This window comes from Ursus americanus, chromosome 6, assembly GCF_024610735.1.
Source record: "Ursus americanus isolate L20-20 chromosome 6, mUrsAme1.1.p, whole genome shotgun sequence".
Taxonomy (NCBI): domain Eukaryota; kingdom Metazoa; phylum Chordata; class Mammalia; order Carnivora; family Ursidae; genus Ursus; species Ursus americanus.
Window position 1 is genome coordinate 14,799,774 of NC_142132.1, and position 14,464 is coordinate 14,814,237.

The 14,464-nt window shown below is 37.8% G+C and overlaps 1 protein-coding gene across 2 annotated transcripts in view; it reads right to left on the minus strand.

Annotated features, from left to right (window-relative positions):
• Positions 1-14,464, minus strand: part of ATRNL1 (attractin like 1) — a 747,087-nt gene that overhangs the window by 91,111 nt on the left and 641,512 nt on the right. For both annotated transcript variants that reach the window (XM_045803217.2, XM_045803216.2), the window contains one exon: positions 9,940-10,054. In XM_045803217.2, the coding sequence (XP_045659173.2) occupies positions 9,940-10,054 (115 nt within the window). The remainder of the gene's footprint in view (positions 1-9,939; positions 10,055-14,464) is intronic.

Here is a 14,464-nt window from a genome sequence, read left to right on the forward strand (position 1 = left end):
GGAACTGAATGTATGGTCACTGCATCCAGACTTTTAGGGCCTTCAAGGTTCAGTTCAAATTATGTCAGACAGCAGGTTCAAGGGCTACGAATTCATTTATTCCCCCAAGGCTTCTAAATGATAATTCCAGAGACCAAGTAGAACTTCTCAAACTACTTCTTTGGAGTCATGCTCTTGAAGAAGCAGATGAGCTCTTTCTTAAGTTTTGTCAATGCTTTATCTGCATGACCACTCTGAACTTGCTGCCCATCAGTTATGGATGTAGACCCAGCTTACATGGGCTATGCTCATTGGAAAGTGATACTGTGGCTAAAAGGAAGCAAATTATTCATCCTGGAGAGGACCATTAACTCTTTCCCTGAAAGTACTTAGAGAGAGATGATTCTGGCCTTAAGTGGTTAATGTTGTTATCATCAATGTTCACCTTTTTTTAGAGTTAAAACCCTACTACCATTGGTGCTGGCTCCTCCACTGGGCCTTTCATTAAGAATGAAGGGAAGGTCACATTTGAAGATGCCTTTGGTAGGTTTTATGACACCATTTTACAGTAAATGATAGGACATTAAATCAGCCATCAGTATAACATGGAAGTTTTATCAAAACTCGAATGTACTCCTTTCAAATGAAAGGCTAAGGGGCCATTGGCTCTTTGGAGTGGTCACCAGGAAAAATATTTATGTGAAAAGAAGAAATTCCCACAGCCCTCGACCCACATTTTCTTAGCATTTTATCAGTTTGCTGGTAAGGAGACATATTTTCTCAAGCCACTTAATTTTCCTTTTTGGATCTAGGGAAGTCATTTTCGTCTGCCATTTCTGGGCCCTGGTGAAGGAAGGTGTGTAGTCCTGCCTTCTGGCAACAAGGGGATTATTACTGTGGTCTTCTCTTGTCAGGTTTTACAACATGGCATAATAAACATGAGGTAGGGGTAAACTCTCTCCTTCCACGAGAGATCCAGAGACTTTGGTTCTAGTCCCCACTGAGCTACAAGCTTAACAAATCTCTCCCTGTCTCTGGCTCTCAGGTTTGCCTTTCTTTCTTTCTTTCTTTCTTTCTTTCTTTCTTTCTTTCTTTCTTTCTTTCTTTCTTTCTTTCTTTCTTTCTTTCCCTTTCTTTCCTTCCTTCTTTCTTTCTTTCTTTCTTTCTTTCTTTCTTTCTTTCTTTCTTTCTTTCTTTCTCTCTCTCTCTCTCTCTCTCTCTCTTTCTTTCTTTCTTTCTTTCTTTCTTTCTTTCTTTCTTTCTTTCTTTCTTTCTTTCTTTCTTTCTTTCTCCTTCCTCCCTCCCTCCCTCTCCATCCCTCCCTCCCTCTCCTTCCTTCCTTCCTTCCTTCCTTCCTTCCTTCCTTCCTTCCTTCCTTCCTTCCTTCCCAAAATGCAGGATAGAAGTAGATGGTTTCTAAGTCCATTTCTAAAGTTCCAAAACTTCCAAAATTCTCTGACACTCAGGATTATCCATCTATCCTTGTTAAAGGCAGGTGTCCTTCTGTTAAATTCTCCTAAATGTATGTAAAGCAGGACTATTTAATTCATGACCAATTAAAAGTGAAACATCTTACTAACTGGAAGTTTTATATAGAGACCATGGTGTCAGCCAGCATAGGAAATACTGGTGGGCTGATTTAGTCTTTAAATTTTATTCATACCTGCAAAATTCTTATTTCGTTGTTTTGTTGCTTTGAAGGCAGTTTTACTTATTCCAGACAAATTTTGATTTTCCCCTTTGGCTTTGTAAGTTGAGTTGTTGAGTTGCTTATTTTTTCCTATTTTTCTCTTTGACCACAGTAATTATTTACCACTCAATTCTATAAATACCTTAACAGAGTGGCAGGTAGGGAGAAGAAAAAGAAAAGAAAAATGTGTTGGCCATGCTTTCAGTGGTGGGGGTCTCATTTTTCATGTCATAAATTCTGACTTTTCATGTGAGTTTGTTTCTAATTGCTCTATCTTGAGAGTATTTGAGTTAACTTCCAGGCTGTTTCACTCACTTCTAGAGCATGTTTAATTAGCCATGTTCACTATTCTTCATGTTTCTTGTCCTTATTTTCTTCTTTGTTCCTTTTGCACATTAATCAATTTCTCTCAATTAACAATGGCACAAAGAAAAAATTAAAATCTCATATGGGAGGACCATGGCATGCCACTTCACAGCGACACTGGGCAGGGAAAGAAAAAGCTTGCACCATCCCTCAAAGCACATAGCTAATGGCCTTTGACCATAACCAACCCCACTCCTCACTATCCCCATGGGGGAAAAAAAAGATTTGGATAGAGCATTATAGTGTGAGAATTTCTGGTTTTAAATTCTGGCTCAATAACTTATTTACTATGTGTTTATAGGAAAGTGTGGTTAACCTCTGTCAGTTTATTTTTCTCATCTGTGAAAGAAAAGTGGTAATATATACTTTATAGGGTGATGATAATTCAAAGAATGGTAATGAACATAGAGCAGAGTCACAACAAATGATATGTGTTAATAATAAGTACAACAGCAATTGATAATTTTTATTTGCCAGATGCATTTTGTGAGGTCCTGACTATAACTAATATGTAGACATTTATTCCATAAGATTCAAAGTTATTTTTCTGGTCTACATATAACTAATATGTAGACATTTATTCCATAAGATTCAAAGTTATTTTTCTGGTCATAAAGGGTGGAAACTAGCTGTGCTCTTCCAAAATGAAATAACATGATTTTGTAAAAATTATTATCCACAAAATAAATCAACGTTCAAATCATAAAAAATAGAATAAGTTTATGACAGGTTTAGTACATGCTACATTGGAAATAGAAAGTGCCTTATTGTCTCTGTCATATTCCCCTAATATTCTGATTTTCTTTGAACCTTAAACCTAAGCAACTATGTTTTAATATTTTTTAATCAAAGATACAATGTTGAGCTTGATTTTGTCCCCAAGATATGTAACTTGAATCCTACATGAATCATACATACATAAAATCCAGTCTCAAAGATTATGGGCATGAAGTAAAATTATAACTAGTAAATTGTACATTTGTATAGTATATAACTACATATTTTCTACATATTTTTGGTGAGGAAGTTCTATCATTTAAGAATAATTTTATTCATCAATTAAATATTTATCAAGCAATTACTAAGTACCAAAAACTTGTTAGCAACTGGGGATCCGAAGACAAAATCAGACACAGCCACTGCCCTCAAGGAGCTTACTACCTGGGAAGACAGTTAAGGAAAGTACACAGTGACTCTGATACATGTTAGGAGGCAGTAAAGAATTGAACCAGTAAATCCTGTAGGACTTCAAGGAGAGTGAGGTCGCATTTATATGCAGGGAACTGAAGGCTTCATGGAAGAGGAACTGGCTTTTGAGCTGGGCTTTGGAAACAGGCAGCTAGGAGGGAGAGCGCATCTCAGAGTGCACTCAGAGAACAGCAGTGCACATGCCAGACAACACGTACACTCGCGGAATCATAGGCAGAAACATACATGTGGAATCACAGGCCTGGCAGCAATCATAAAAATATACCATGTGGTCACCTTCCTTATTTTATAGATGAGCAAACTGAAGGCCCAAGAGGTTAAAAAAGCTGCTCAAGGGCGGGCTTGCCTGTGGTGCTCTGCAGGTAGGCGTTGGCAAGGATTCTGTGGATGGACGCCAAACCTGAAAGAAGGCTGCAGAGAGGTTGAAGAGGACCTCACGCCCCAGACTAAGTGTCTGGACTCACTTCAACAGGCAATAAAACGCCAGCAAAGGCTTATGAGGAAGAGAGAGATATGATTAGAATTGTGCTCTCTTTTGGCAGAAGTCCAGTGAGAGCAGCCAGTGCCCAGATGAAAACTGGAGACAGGAAGAATGGCAAAAACAAGATGTCTACTCTATCTGCCACAGGGGTAAAAAATCTAAAGATCTTTGTGATGATTTGGATGTAAAATGGGAGAAAGAGAGAAGAAGGCAAGCAACTCCTGGATCTCAAACTTGAGCCATTGTGAAATGAACTTTACAGAAACAGTAGGGAAGTAGGTGGTGGTAACAGCGAGAGAGTCAAGGAAGAGTGAACTTATGCCTAATGAGCAGCAAATCTAGGTTGTGATGCTGGTACTCAACAGGTGAGCAGTGTTGGCTGGAGATCCGGAGTCAGGAGTTAGCTCCCCTGTGAGTGGAGAGAGCACGACCCTCAAGGGACAGGGTGGGGAAGGATGAGAGGCTGGCTGAAGGATTCGAGGCAGATGAGGCAGACTAAGAACAGAGGGGAGGGGCTCTACATCCATCATCTCTAAGTAGGTGCTTGAGGTAGATCCAGGCACACCAGAGGGGAGAGTTTCCAGAAGCTGAAGAGACGCAGTGGGGATTATTCAACCATCAAGCAGAACAGAGACATGGTGGCAAGTGAGAACAGAGGAAAGGGCATCTGAATGACTGTTTGTCATTTTGTTACTCCCTTAGAATGATACTAATCTTTGTAACTGTATAACTCTCTCTTAAAGCACTGTCTACTCTGTGTCCATAGCGCCTAACACAATTTGCATTTGCCATTACTGGTTTATTTGCATGACTATTTATTTTGTGTCTGTCTCCACATAGGCTATAACCGCTAAAGGGGCAGGAACTCTTTTGTATTTGTTTTTGTTCACTACTATACATCCAATGCCTGGCATGTAACAGACATGTTTAAATATTTCTCAAATGAATAAAGGTAGTACAAGAAGATTCACAATAACAATATAACTATATTTTGGATAGAAGATAAAATTATTTCCTTCTATTGATCTGTGGGTCTTTTTAATAGCAGGTGTGTTTTGACACAGTCATGTTTATTAACAAACACCTCAGGTGTTTGCTCTTTGTTGTTCTCTGGGTTCTCTAATTTTATAGTTTATTTTTCCATGAAATGCCCCCTTTTTTCTTTCTTCTTTATGAAGACACATATGATGTTTGTAAATAACATTCGGATTTGAGGTTAAAAAAGTAACTACCATGCCAGATTTTGTATAATGAAGTCTTGATATGGTTCAGTAGTTTTGTTTCTTATTCCAGCCACCTCTAACAGAGAGAGTGCTATAAGATTAGATCAACAGGTGTGTTTCTACAAGTGTGAAGATACAGTGGCGAAGTTATGGAAGGAAAATAGAGAGTCTTAAGGGACAGGAAAACTCAGAAGCTTCTGGAAAATGTGAATTAGCTTTAAAAACTGGTTTCAGAGGAAAAGAGTCCCACACTGAGAACCTGTAGACCTGGAGTCTGTTCCCAGTCCATCTCTGGAAATGCAGAGGACCTTCTACATTTCACTGGTGCTGTGGGATAATAATAGCTACGCTCCAGAATCATTAAGAGGGTTAAGCCAATCACTGTAGGGAAAGCACCTGATACAATGATCAGAATTACTAGTTCCCTTTCTCCCACCTCTTTTTCATTTAATAAACCAAGGTCTCTTTTTTGTCATCATTATCCATGACACCGTGAGTAGACTATCATTTTAAATATTATACAATATTCTAGATTTTTCAAAATAATCGGGTCATCCTGCCCAAACTTCGAAGCCTAAAAGAAAAAAATTCAAAGCCTTAGACTTTCTACAGTATTCTTTTCGGTAATGTTAGACTCAATCAAATGGTGAGGCAAGATCAGGGCAAACTTTTACTTTTAGTTGAAGCACATAGCCACATTGGCTGTGGACATCTGGGTCCCCGGGATTTTTAATCCAGTGAGAAGACTTAATTTGCTTCTTATTAGTTAGAATCCATAAACTATGAAATTCATAATCTTCCATCACAAAGTGACAGCAATCATTATCATTTAAATTTATGCTTTTGAAGAGCTCTATTTACTTTGTCCACATTTCATCTTAATGTGACTCTAAAACGCTTGGAGACCTTGCCGTCCAAGGTGATTGGAGACATGCTTGGTTGTTTAGTGTCATGCAGCAATTACTCAGTGGGCCCTGTTTTCATGGGGATGTCAGTCCTTCAACCACTCTGAGGTCAGTAGAGAAAGTAGTGTATAGCGTATAAACGTCAACAGCAGAAATCATACATTAACCCAAGGAGTCTGGCGTGGTTGGCAGTAGCTTCTCATGAAGAATAGAGTAATGAAGCAGCAGGTTTCCACGGTGGGGGAGCTGGGAACCTAATTAGTCCAGTTCCAGGAATGCCAAAAAGCCTATTTAATATCTTTTGCTCTTACTCTTCTAAGCCACCTAGAGGGAGAATTGCTCACAAACACCTAAATTCATTACGTTAAAAAAAAAAAAAAAAAAAAAAAGATTAGTGCATGGGGTAATCTGAGGGATGAATCTGCAGTTTTTCTTTTGACCTCTGTGAAGATGAAAGCCACGGAAAGGACTTCACACATCTTAGACCCTTATCACTTGCTAAGAATTCCTAAAATATTTTCTGGTGGAAAGAGAATAAATTCCAAAGACAATGTCATATTTTACATTTAAAAAAATTACTAGGTGCTGCTGAAGACAGAGGGCTAAAAAACTGGCACCCGTGTGTCTCTGCATCATTTATTCGTCAGTGTGACATTCAGCTTCAGAGAGAAAAGACCACCATGCTCCTCATGTGCTTCTACCTTCTCTTTATGCCCAAACTTACCCTGTCTTCAGGGCTTTTACTCATGGTAATGAAGAGTGCCTTAGGAAAAGCATCACTCTACACTTGGAAAGCTGCGTTTCAAAAAAGGACCTCGTAAAAAAATTTGAGACTGGACTAAGGACTGCCAGAGAACTTTTCATCTAAGGAATAAGACTTATTAGTCATTGAATAGGTATGCTAATGTCTGGAGACAAAATTCGCTCAAGAGCCCGGAGAAGGCTCCTGGCACTGTGTTCATCCCATAGTGGGGATGGGGTCCGGAGTCGATCCATGAAGCTCCTTCTCTATCACCATCATCATCAAAAGTATTTATGAACTGTTCTCTGCGTGTAGGGCACTGTGATAAGCACAGGCACATAGATGGACTTCCTGTAAAGATGTGAGATAAACCAAACTCTACAAATGAGAATAACCAATGTCAACATTTCCTTTCCAAGAGCCGATATGGTTCTCGAATGATCACTGGAATGCATTTCTTCTCAAATAGTGGATGGTACTATGTTAAGTTTTAATTGCCTGTGTATACACCAAGTATCTTGATGAAGAGTAAAAAAATTAGTCGTTTATTTGTATGTTGTTGTCAGTATTTGCCTTGTTCAGGGAAAACGGAGACGTGACCATTAGAAAATTTCTCTCTACAAACACTGCCTGTTTGTTTGTTTGTTTTTGGTTTGGTTGTGAAGCCAGGAGTTTTTTTTTTTTTAATTGTTTCCCAATATCTTACTATAAAAATTTCAAACATGCAGCAAAGTGGAATTTTAACGACACTATTTCCACCACCTAGATTCTACCATTAACATTTACTTTACTTGCTTTATAACGTATCTGTCCATCCACCCATCCTACTATCCATACATCAATATCATGCTTCTGATGCATTTCAAAGTAGTCTGCAGCCAGCAGATAATACTATATTTTGAAGTAGACTCAAAGAGTGTTCCTTATCCTATAAAATACCTAGAAAACATTTATTACTTTAAAAAAAAAAACAAAGAACAAGCTCACCCTGAATTATGCACACAGATATTCCACATTGTTCATCTATAGGCTCTGTAAAAAGTACGGTAAGTTAACTCAGGGTTGTCTACCTTTATCAACTCTACAGACTTTTCAGTACTCCCCCAAATGTTGGGCTTCGTGAAGACATGGGCTATGGATTATAGAGAAATAAGCTCTCTGCTACAGATTATCAGGGAAAATTACCTGGCATGTTAGCAATCAGTATTTTTTTTTCTCTTTCTTTCTTTCTCCCTTTCTTTCTCCCTTTCTTCCTTTCTTTCTTTCTTTCTTTCTTTCTTTCTTTCTTTCTTTCTTTCTTTCTTTCTTTCCTCTTTCTTTCTTTCTTTCTTTCTTTCTTTCTTTCTTTCTTTCTTTCTTCTTTCTTTCCTCTTTCTTTCTTTCTTCCTTTCTTTCTTTCTTTCTTTCTTTCTTTCTTTCTTTCTTTCTTTCTTTCTTTCTTTCTTTCTTCTTTCTTTCCTCTTTCTTCCTTCCTTTCTTTCTTTCTTTCTTTCTTTCTTTCTTTCTTTCTTTCTTTCTTTCTTTCTTTCTTTCTTTCTCTTTACACTCTAGTACTTTCCTAATTATTCCTTGAGTGTAGAAATAGATTTCTATGCCTCAGTTCCCTCATTTACAAAGTGGGTTTTATAATACTGATTGCACAGGCTTGTCATGAGGATCAAATGTGAAAGATAAGACAACACTTTGGAAAGAGTAGAGCACTACGCACATCTAAGATAGCATCAGCCTTAGTAATCATAATGCATCCGTAATAAAACACAGCTGACGCAATGGTCCACACAGCTACTTGGTTCTTTCAAATCAGTCAAAAAGATTTCAGAGGTTAAAGGGACAGAGTATTGGCAGTTGCCTTCACTCTGCCCATCAGTACGTCATCTTGTCAAGGATCTAGAAGAACCTTGGTGTATATCACATAGACTTGTTTTCATTAGTGAAGTGTTTGTTTTGGAAATCATCCCAGCCCTAAAACAATCCTTCCATTAGCTGGGCACGGTACCTATAATTATCCATCTTATCTGACCTGTGCCAAGCTATTCTACCTACTACATCTCATTTACTTTTACCTCGCTCTCCTGAAAGAAGAGCATGGAATTCACTCAACATATGAGAAAGTAAAGAGAATGCTTAGTTCTTTGAATAAAGACCTACAAATAAATTTTGGGCAGAAGTTCCTGCAACAAGATATCGTCAGTTACCATAAATAATTTTTAAGTGATGGAAACCCTCTGTCTCCATATGGGAAAAACTCTGCTACATGAATATCTTAAGTTTACAGGGGATAAAGTAATGTAGCTTCCATTTTTGTGTCGGGTTGGATACAAATCAAGAAAGTGAGAAGCAAGGTCAGCGCTAGCTAGGGAACCAAGAAAAGATAAAATAAGCAGGGAGGCGAGCTCAGCATCAGTTACTCTTACTGAGAATTTGTCAGATCTCTGGCACTTTTTGCCTAAGGGGAATTGAAAAGAAAGACAGATTTGAAATTACCCTTACCCTCAAAAAGCATCCATTTCATAAGAGTTGGACAGAGCAAATAATCGGAGATGGAAAACTTACACATTGTAAGTAAATGGAAGAGAATATGTAAAAAGAGAGGAATAAGCATGATTTGTGATTTAATTACAAGTTATACTCAACATTGTGCGTGTGTACAATGTGAACAACATCATAGCAACGAGAAGACTTCTAATAGGACACATACAGTTACCCCCAAATTCAAAAGATGCTTTTCACGTAGGAAAAAGAGAATCAGAGGCAAAGGCTGGCTGGGCCATCTGAGGGGAAGTGTTCCCTGGCCCATGAGCTTTACGGGTCTGGTGCTGATAACAAGAACATATATTAAATATACTGAGATGGTGGCATCAAGCTGTCATCCTCTGACACCACTACACATTCCAAACATGCAAGTTAACTCCTTAATTTGGTTCCATATTTACAAAGCACACTTCTAATCACATATATAATTTGGCATCCTATGCGACACACATACTGGGGAAAAAATAAGCAGCCCAAAGGGGTCAAAAACTTGTTTGCCATGCTAGTGAGATTTCTCACTGTAGTTACAACAACAAATTTGGGTGTGTGTGTGAACACACATACACATGTATATTATACACAAACATACACACATATTTAACATGTGGTTTTAAGAGAAACACTGGCAAATCTGTTTATAGCAATGCAGATTTCTAGATGTTTTGGTAAAAGTTTGCATTCTAATAAATTCTACCATGCTTTAAATTAGAACCATGTAAATATCCTCACCATGCTGCTTGATAGTACTGTTTATTTCTGCTGTCTAGTCTACATGTTTTGCTGAACTGCTGAGAGCGCCACTCTCATCTTACCTGACTGTCCAGGAGGAGGGGCACCTGACGATCCTCGCGGTAGACAAAGAAACACAGTCAGAACAGCAGCTCTGTTCCCAGCACATGGTTCAATGGCTATGGGTTTGGGTGCTCCCTGAAAAAGAAAACCCAATTTTAAATTTGCATAATTGACAGGACACTGCTATTTTATTTTTCTCCTACCTATGCTTCAGTCAGCTAAACTGTACACTCCTAGTGGACGGGGACACACGATGTCTCATTTTCTAATAGTTCAACTGAATATTTTCTCATAGTAATACAGTGGTTTTGTAGTGGTGGTCATTAACATTTAGAAGACTTTTTTCTTGAGGAATTAAATATTGGTACATATTTTTTAAAAGTACTCTTTGTTCTATTTTCAGCTTGTTTTTTTTCAATACTTTATTTTTAATTATTATTTTTTTTAATAATATTTTTTATTATATTATGGTAGTCACCATACAGTACATCCCTAGTTTTTGATGTAAGGTTCCATGATTCATTAGTTGTGTATAACACCCAGGGCACCATGCAATACGTGCCCTCCTTACTACCCCTCACCAGCCTATCCCATTTCCCCACCCCCCTCCCCTCTGAAGCCCTCAGTTTTTAAATTATTTTTGAACTATTTTTTAAATAATTGTTATAGGATTATCTTTAATTACTTATTTATATTTTAAATTCACATATAACGTATTATTGGTTTCAGAGGTACAGGTCTGTGATTCATCAGTCTTATATAATACCCAGTGCTCATTACATCACATGTATGTGATGTAGACTATATTTTTTAGAGCGGTTCTAGGTTCACAGTAAAAGTGAGAGGGAGGTACAAGACTTCCCCTACACACTTTGCCCTAACATATGCATAGCCTCCTACATCATCAATTGCCCGCACCTGAGAGGTGTATTTGTTACAATGGATGAACATGCAGTGACACATCATACTCATCAGAGGTCCACAGTTCACATTAGGGTTCACTCTCGTGTTATAGTCTATGGGTTTGGACAAATATAAATGACATGTATCCACCAATACAGTATCACAGAGTATATTCACTGCCTAAAAATCCTCTGTGCTCCACCTATTCGTACCTTCCTCACTACCCAAATCCTGGCAACCACTGATCTTCGTACCAGCTCCATAGTTTTGCCTTCTCCAGAATGTCATATAGTTGGAATCACAGAATTCAGCCGTTTCAGGTTGACTTCTTTCACTTAGTAATAAATATGCACTTAAGGTTCCTCCATGTCTTCTCATTCCTTTTTAACGCTGAATAACATTCCATTGTCTGGCTGTACCACAGTTTATTTATCCATTCACCTTCTGAAGGACATCTTGGATGCTTCCGAATTTCCACAATTAAAAATAAAGCTACTATACGGAGTACCTGGGTGGCTCAGTCAGTGAAGTGTCCAACTCTTGACTTTGGCTCAGGTCATGATCTCAGGGTCATAAGATGGAGCCCCACACCGTGTCCCATGCTGGGCATGGAGCCTGCTTAAGATTCTCTCTCTTCCTCTGCCCCTTCCCCTGATTTGCATGTGTTCTCTTTAAAAATATAAATAAATAAAATAAATAAAGCTACTATAAACATCCGTGTGGAAGCTTTTGTGTGAACATAACTTTTCAACTCCATTGGGTAAATATCAAGGAGTGTGACTGCTGGATCATATAGTAGAAGGACGTTTAATTCTTTAAGAACCCATCAACTGTCTTCCAATGTGGCTGTACCATTTTGCAATATCACCAGCAATGAATAAGAGCTCCTCTTGCTCTACCTCTTCACCAACATTTGGTGGTGTCAGTGTTCCAGATTTGGGCCATTCTCATAGGTGTGCAGTGGCATCTCGTTGTTTTACTTTGAATTCCCTCTGATGATATATGATATGAAGCATCTTTTCATTGCTTATTTGCTGTTCTGTATGTCTCTTTTGGTGAGGTATCTATTAAGGTCTTTCGCTCACTTTTAATTGGTTCGTTTCTTATTGTTGAGATTAAAGAGTTCTTTGTATGTTTTGGAAAGCAGTTCTTTATCAGATGTCTCCTTTGCAAATATTTTCTCCCAGTTTGTGGTTTGTCTCCCATTCTCTTGATATTGTCTTCTGAAGAGCAGAAGTTTTTGATTTTGATGAATTCCAGCTTAGTAGTTATTTCTTTCACAGATTGTGCTTTTGGTGTTGTATCTAAAAAGTCATCACCATACACCAGGTCATCCAGGTTTTCTTCCAGGTTATTGTTAGGACTCTTATAGTTTTGCAGCTTACATTTAGGTCTATGATCCATTTTGAGTTAATTTTTGTGAAGAGTACAAGATTCATTTTTTTTGCATTATGTTCAGTTGTTCCAGAACCATTTCTTTAAAAGACTATCTTTGCTTCATTGCCTTGCCTTTGATCCTTTGACAAAGACCAACTGACTATATTTATGTGGGTCTATTTCTGCACTCTATTCTGTTCCATTGATCTAATTGTCTATTCTTTCACCAATACTACCTGTCTTGATTACTGTAGGTATATAGTAAGCCTTGAAGTTGGGTAGTGTCAGGCCTCCCGACTTCAATACTGTGTTGGCTATTCTGGGTCTTTTGCCTCTCCATATAAAATTTAGAGTCAGTTTGTAGATATTCACAAAATAACCTGCTGGCATTTTGATTGGGATTGCTTTGAATCTATAGATCAGGGTGGGAAGAACTGACATCTTGACAATATTGATTATTCATATTCATGAACACAGAATATCTTTACCTTTATTTAGTTTTTTAATTTTATTCATCAGAGTTTTGTAGTTTTCCTTATGCAGATCTTGTACATATTTTGTTAGATTTATACCTAAGTATTTCATTTTGAGGGGCAGTAGTATAAATGCTATTAAAATGCTATTAATTTTAAATTCTACTTGTTCATTGCTGGTATGTAGGAAGGCAACTGACTTGTATTTTAACCTTATATTTGCAAACTTGCTATAATTGCTGATCATTTCAGGAGTATTGTTGATTCTTCTGGATTTTTCTACATAGAAAATCATGTCATGTATAAATATAGTTTCATTTCTTGCATCCCAATCTGTATACCTTTTATTTCTTTTTATTGTCATAATGCATTAGCTACAACTTCCAGTACAGCGTTGAAAAGGAGTGGTGAGAAGGGAGCATCCTTACCTTGTACTTGATCTTAGTGGAAATGTTTCAAGTTCTCACCATTAAGCATGATATTAGCTGTAGGTTTTTTGCAGATATTCTTCATCAAGTTAAGGAAGTTCTCCTCTATTCTTAGTTTACTGAGAGTTTTTATACAGTTTTTATAGGAAAAGTAGGCTAAAGACTTGATTATTTTCTTTTTTTTTTTTTAAGATTTTATTTCTTTATTCTACAGAGATAGAGACAGTCAGCGAGAGAGGGAACACAAGCAGGGGGAATGGGAGAGGAAGAAGCAGGCTCATAGTGGTGGAGCCTGATGTGGGGCTCGATCCCGTAACGCCAGGATCACGCCCTGAGCCGAAGGCAGATGCTTAACCGCTGTGCCACCCAGGCGCCCCAAGACTTGATTATTTTCTTTATCAATTTTCAAAATAATTATTTGCTAGCATTCTCCAAACATGACAATTTATATTATCATTATAAATTTATACTTTTAATATTTCTGACGTGTTTCAATTGATAGGAGTTATAGTTTTGATATTGTTAGTTTTGTTAATTGTTCAAATTGTACTATCTTTGAACAATGAGAATGTCTTCAAATTGGCTCCTGAGTTCTTCTGACATGACCACAAAAGCCTTTGGTAGCTTCCTTGTCTTTTGCCTGTCCCAGACCTGTAATCAGATATTTCTCTAAGGAAGCTTGCAGAGAAGTGATATTAACTCCAGACATAAGAGGTATTTATTGCTACTGGGCTGGCCATTGTTCTAGGAAGTTTCAGGCAACAGAGCTCAGTGTCAAAAATTGGATTTCCAAAGGAGCAGACTCCCTGGGAGACAGAGTTAGCAAGCAGAGGTTTTTATGGTCAAAAAAAAAGTAGAAGGAAAAGGAAGGAAGCCTCATTAGACAGAGGGAAAGGGCTGAACTGAGATGCAAGGCCAAGGGGAGACCTGGAGAGCCGGAGTGATCTTTCAACGATCAAGTTGGGCTAGGAGGGCCAGGCTTTTATACTCCCTCAAAGATCAGTTCTTACATATCATTGCCCTTGGGAAGGGTCATGATCTTGGACGAGGTGGCTCTCTGCTGTTGTGGTAATACCTGAAGGGGCTGACAGCTGAAGAGAGTCAACAGCATTCCCAGAACCTGAGCATCATGTCTTCAATGAAGGTGGATTTGTGTAAAGAATTTTGTTAAAGAGGAAAAATATACCGTGAATTCATAATGATATTGCCTATTCAAATTTAATTTGTTTTATTTAACTTCTTTGAGTTTTCGTTTCTCTTTTCTCTTACATTAAAAATCTTGATACCCAGTAATATTGATAGTTACGTGTATGCTATAACACAATTTAAATATAGTATTATATATTATATATGACAATACAATT